Genomic DNA, 5,451 nt, shown 5'->3' on the forward strand with positions numbered 1-5,451 from the left:
AACTTTTCTCTTCAAACGGATTTTTTTCAGTGTTAAATGCACTTTTAGACCCCTCAAACGTACACTCAACACAGGCTCTAAGTGTAGCATTACTCATTTATAGCAGACAAACTCCTAAAAAACTGAAATAAGTCGGTTTAACAAAAACTTAAGTAGCTCATTCATACGAGATCACTTCTTCGAATGAGACTGCAATAAACTCCAAAAAAAAAAAAAAAAAAAAATCATCCCTCATTCATATGAGACATCGAACGAGATAGCAAACAAGCAATTCTGAACTCCACTGGATCATGCAAGATGGTTGTTAATAATTCTAAACATCCTGTAGGTAAAGGTTGGGTGGGGCTGCCTTGAGTTTTCCCCCTTGCCTTTTATTCTTTTAACTTCTTTCCTTCTTCTTTTCCTTATTAATTCAATCTTTACTCATCCGAGAAAAGAAACATGCAGAGTTTGAAATCTTTGCGTCTTAAAAATATTTGTTCATTTATCTTGAGAGACATGATGAAATGCTAACATCAAAAGGGACATATATCCACCCGCAAAATATATATATATATATAACCTGCAGCTCCATAGATGGTTTGTCCATTTTGCTGAGATGCTTTGAATGCAAATTATGTCTTTCAATCACCTGCTGCATACTTCAAACAACAAACGAATAGCTATTCAGTTCCTTCCTCCTCTGTTTTCCTTAGCATAAAATGAAAGTGGAGATGAAAATTACCAACTTTTAAAATAGACTTTGACGGTAGATTTGGTGCTAATGAAATGAAATGTATCTTACAAGCTATAGAACATACAGCCTTGACACTTTACTAACGTGTCAAGCCTTGACACGTTACTAACGGTCCGTTACAAATAAATAAAATTCTTGTAGTGCCACTATACTACATGCATGGTTCAATATGATAATAAGCATGATTTAAGGACCCTCATCTTTTTATATTTGTTATTACCTATCACTTCATTAATCTGAGATGATCACTCATAATAGTCTTAAGGGCAATAAAAGTAAAGAGCGTCACTCCTAATGAGGACAATAAAAGCAAAGATAATCACTCATAATAGTGAGGACAATAAAAATAAATACAATCACTTATGAAAGTCATATATAAGATCAATCCTAAGTATAATAAAAGTAAAAGTAATTTATATCACGTTTTACTTATTTTTATCTCATAAGCATGCATATTGGGCCTTTAACGACATAATTTGAAAAAAACAGACCCATACAGAATTAAATAGCACAATGAGAAAAACTCATTGAGCTAATTTGTAAAAATTGCATTCCCGGGACTCTAAACACTATTCACACTACGACCCTTTTTCTCTCTCTCACTAGCTCAGCTCCTTTCTCTCAGACTTGAAGGGGGTGGGGTGGTTTTTATAGGCAATTAGTAATTAAACTTAACCAATAAGTGGTAAGATGATGACTCATGAAGGTGACTCACTCAAATTTACGCGTATCCATTTTAACCTACGTACGTAAGTCACTTAATTTTGTCTTGTAGCTAAAATATCTTCCATATTTAAAGCTTCTTGACTTGACTTGGCCAAAAGCTATTCATGGAGTGATTATCCCATTCAATCAATCGATCGAGTAGGATTTTCCTAGATAAATGTGGTAGAAAGAACTCATTTGTCGTACATTGTACTTATGTTATTGGTGTTCTATCTTTTGAATCAACATTATTATGTCCATGCATTGAAAAAAATTATTCCCGTGTTAGTTACTACATATCAACGACCACTAATTTTTAATTTTTTGTTTGTATGAAATTAGTGACGACAAGAAATTATAATCATTGATAAGTAAACAATAACGACGATGTTTGAATCGTTGCTAAAAATATAGTTGTTAAAAACCAATTTTCTTGTAGTAAACCTAACCCGATTAGTAGGATATGAACAAGACAATACAATTTGTCTTCTAAAGCATAATAATCCCGAAGTATGTTTCTAAATTAGTTCATCATATATATCATTCATGTGCTTTAATTGCACTTCTATATCAACTGTTTTAATCCCAAAATATGTTCCATTTTCACAGTTACTTGTACACGTCAATCCAAACAAGTGGCAATTATTCCAACCATTATTTTACGAGTGATTACAATGAAATTTATATACTAGAATATGCCTAGTTGATTCTTTAATTAACTATATAAACAAATAATTAGTGAGCGGTGTAGATGTTCAACAAGAAAAAGAACATTTCTATATAGAAATGTTCTTTTTCTTTTTTCCCCCTCCAAGGATAGATGTAGATCCATTTTTCTCATAACTAATAAATACGTTTTATTTCAAATTGGGTTGGTTTTTCAATCTAATAAGTTAAATTATCACATCTTTAATTAGAACACGTGATTTTCATATACATTTTTAATTTTTACTTAAATTTTTAATAGGGCGCGTGTGTGTGTGAACCAATTGCATCTCTAACAACTTGTGTAAGAGTCACAATTCTCTTAAATTTAGCTAATTAATATGGGCCAAAAAATTGCTCCTTTCCATCATTCAAATCCAACATCTAGTTCATTCGTACGTACGTATGCTATATTTTATGAAGTGCAGAAACACAAATATCTAATTCAGAGGAGTGAATAAGAAAGTAGCTAGGTGATATTAACATCTCAGGGGTGAAAGTAGATAATTGTGGTCTGCAGAAAACATAAGAGTCGGTAGTAGTTTTTTTCAGTGATCAGTCTTCTTGTTTAATTTGGATCTTTTATTTTGAGCAGTTGGCTCTCACATATTCTCTCTCTTTCTCTCAAGAATGCATGAATAAAACGATCAAAATGTATACAATAAGTAGAAAGATGTTTGAGAGAGAGAGAGAGAGAAACCTTGAGCTGGCGTAGTCAAAGAGCTTTCCAGTAGAAGAGAAGACAATGAGAGCAATTTCAGCATCGCAGAGAGTTGAGAGCTCCATAGCCTTCTTAAACAGTCCCCTCCTCTTACAGAAAGTCACCTGTCTTGCAGCCCTGTTGTCGATCTTTTTCATCTCGATTCTCCTCCTCTTCATTTTTGCAAAAATCTCTTTACAAAATGATATGGAGAAAGAAATAAGAGATATATAGATGTTATCCTCGTACAAAAGCTAGAGGAATAATAACCCTTCACAAAAGAGGAATCTCAGAGAGAGCAAATCAAACTCCTACACTACACATGAAAAGTATATAAAGGGAGAAGCTTTATTAAGGGTGAGTCATATAGAAAATCAAAACATTAACAAAAATAAAAATAAAAAAGAACAAGAAAACCAGTCCTTTTCACAAAGAGAAAGAGTATATAAAACTTATAGAGAGGATAATAGAAAGCTAGAAGAAAGATCTTTTAAAAAAATAAAGAATCAAAACTGCACTTGCTCTCTCCAAAAAAAGAAAAGGAGGAAAAATATGAAAACTAAGCTAAAATTTAACCTACCCTTCAGAACAATAACTGAATTTAGCAGATCTCCCACCCGTCTTCAAGCATTCTACAAATAGAAAAGGTGGAGAGAGAGAGAGAGAGAGAGAGAGAGAGTGGAATGTAGAGTTAGAATATTAAAGGAAAAAAGAAAGATGGGTTTTGCATAAACCAGGATAAACAGCTGCACCTTGACAAATTTAGCTTAGAATCTCAAACGAAACCCTAGCTTTAAGAAGCACCGTGGGAGTGAAGAAGAAGAAGAATGAACCCTACCAATCCAAGCCTACTATTGAGTTCGTAGAGGTGTTGACGTCTCACACAGAACCAAATGTTTTAAGATGGGGACAGAGAGAGAGAGAGAATGAATGAGATATAGACAGAATGAAGCATTTTTTTCTTTTTCTTTTTTCCTGTTGTAAGGAAAAAAAGAAAAGTTCCGTTTTTGGTCAAGCAAGAACTCATGGTGAGTTTTGCTTTTGTACAGATTGCCACGCTGCATAATAACACGTTTGTACCCTCGTACCGGTCATCCTGAGGAGTGTTTTCTGTTTTTTTTTTTTTTTTCCTCCATTCCGGAGCTACTACTATACATACATATATATATATATATATATATATGAAAGTCATATATAAATACTTTTTGAAGGTGACTCCAATCCCAAGAAGTGAGACTGTTAGCCAACATGTTCTGCGCCTTCTTAGAGCACTCCTTGCAACCTCAGCAAAATTATTTTTTGATTATTTTAGTGAGACAATTTAATAAAAATAGCTTAAATCTTCACTTTTCAGACTCACTACTTTAACAAAAAAAAAAAAAGTGAAGTAAATAGTACCCACCAAATATAAAAAGTGATGTTTACTCATCTACTGATTAAACAACTCATTTCTCTGTCTTCTTTTTTGCTTTTAGTTTCTCTCTCTCTCTTTTCTAAGAATAAACAAATCTTTGAAAAATTATATTTAAATGGAATAGTATTGGATTGTTAAAATAGTGAGGCTGCTGTGGATGCTTTAAAACTGTGAGTTATTAAAATAATCAAAAGTGCACTTTTGGTTATTTTGATGAGTAAAATTTGGTGAGGCTAGTAGGAATGCTCTTATGGACTATAATAGTCACTCTTTTTCTTTTTTGAGTTTAACGAGAGGAGAAATTAAGTTGCACAAAAAATCATAATTATGATAAATAAGATGAAGGTAATTTCTTAAGGTACGTTAATAAAAGAAAGAGTAATATTATATGTCACTTTTGTGTTTCTCTTGTGTCACTCCAAGAATGATATGACTTATAAAATTATCATTGGCCTTGTAATTGATTTTTATTGAATTTTGATCAAGTTGTGATTTTAAAAGCCACCTCATTATTAGAGTGACAGATGAGCCAAACAATAGTAACTTCTAAAATTACTCTAAATGAGGCGATAACAAAAAAATTCACTGTCAAAGATGGAATACAAAGGAGAGAAAACTATTAAAAACCAAAGCTTCAATACACTCAAATCTCACTATAATACAATAAAAATTATTCTCCAAATGAGAAAACAAAAGAAAATATAAGAATATAAACTTCCCATTTGCAAGGAAAAGCATTTGTTGCTCTCGTTTTTGCTTCGCCGTCGCATCGACATATTCCTTAATTTTCTCTCTTATTTGAATCCCTTCAAAAACAAGAAGAAAATTTGGGATCTTCTATTCTTTCACGTGTTGAAGATCCATCGTGAGGGGCAAACAATTAAAAGGAAATCCCGCCCAAGGTAACAAATCACCATGTTATTGACGCACACCCCTAAGGGAGGAAAGACTACCTTCTAAGTAGGGGTGATAACCCGGTTGCGATTAGTGGTTATTGGCTAAAACCACTAACCGCAACTGGGGTAGCTGGTTGGTCAAATTAAAAAACCAGAACCGATTAATCGGTTATGTAATAACCGCCCGGTCACCAGTTGGTAGCCAGTTATCCACATCGGTGACCATGTCGATCTTTAAAAAATTGAATTTTTTTTGCCTATTTTGAGAATTGAGCCTATTTTTTGGGCTTAATTT

The 5,451-nt window shown here is 33.0% G+C and overlaps 1 protein-coding gene across 1 annotated transcript; it reads right to left on the reverse strand.

Annotated features, from left to right (window-relative positions):
* Positions 1 to 2,554: 2,554 nt before the first annotated feature.
* LOC132177996 (MADS-box protein JOINTLESS-like) lies at positions 2,555 to 3,025 on the reverse strand. Its single transcript, XM_059590467.1, has 2 exons — positions 2,847 to 3,025; positions 2,555 to 2,660 (listed from the first exon to the last, which is right to left on the reverse strand). Exons 1-2 carry the CDS (start codon positions 3,023 to 3,025, stop codon positions 2,555 to 2,557), a joined length of 285 nt encoding a protein of 94 aa, XP_059446450.1.
* Between the last annotated feature and the right edge of the window lie 2,426 nt (positions 3,026 to 5,451).

The sequence above is a fragment of the Corylus avellana genome, chromosome ca4, assembly GCF_901000735.1.
Source record: "Corylus avellana chromosome ca4, CavTom2PMs-1.0".
In the NCBI taxonomy this organism is placed as follows: domain Eukaryota; kingdom Viridiplantae; phylum Streptophyta; class Magnoliopsida; order Fagales; family Betulaceae; genus Corylus; species Corylus avellana.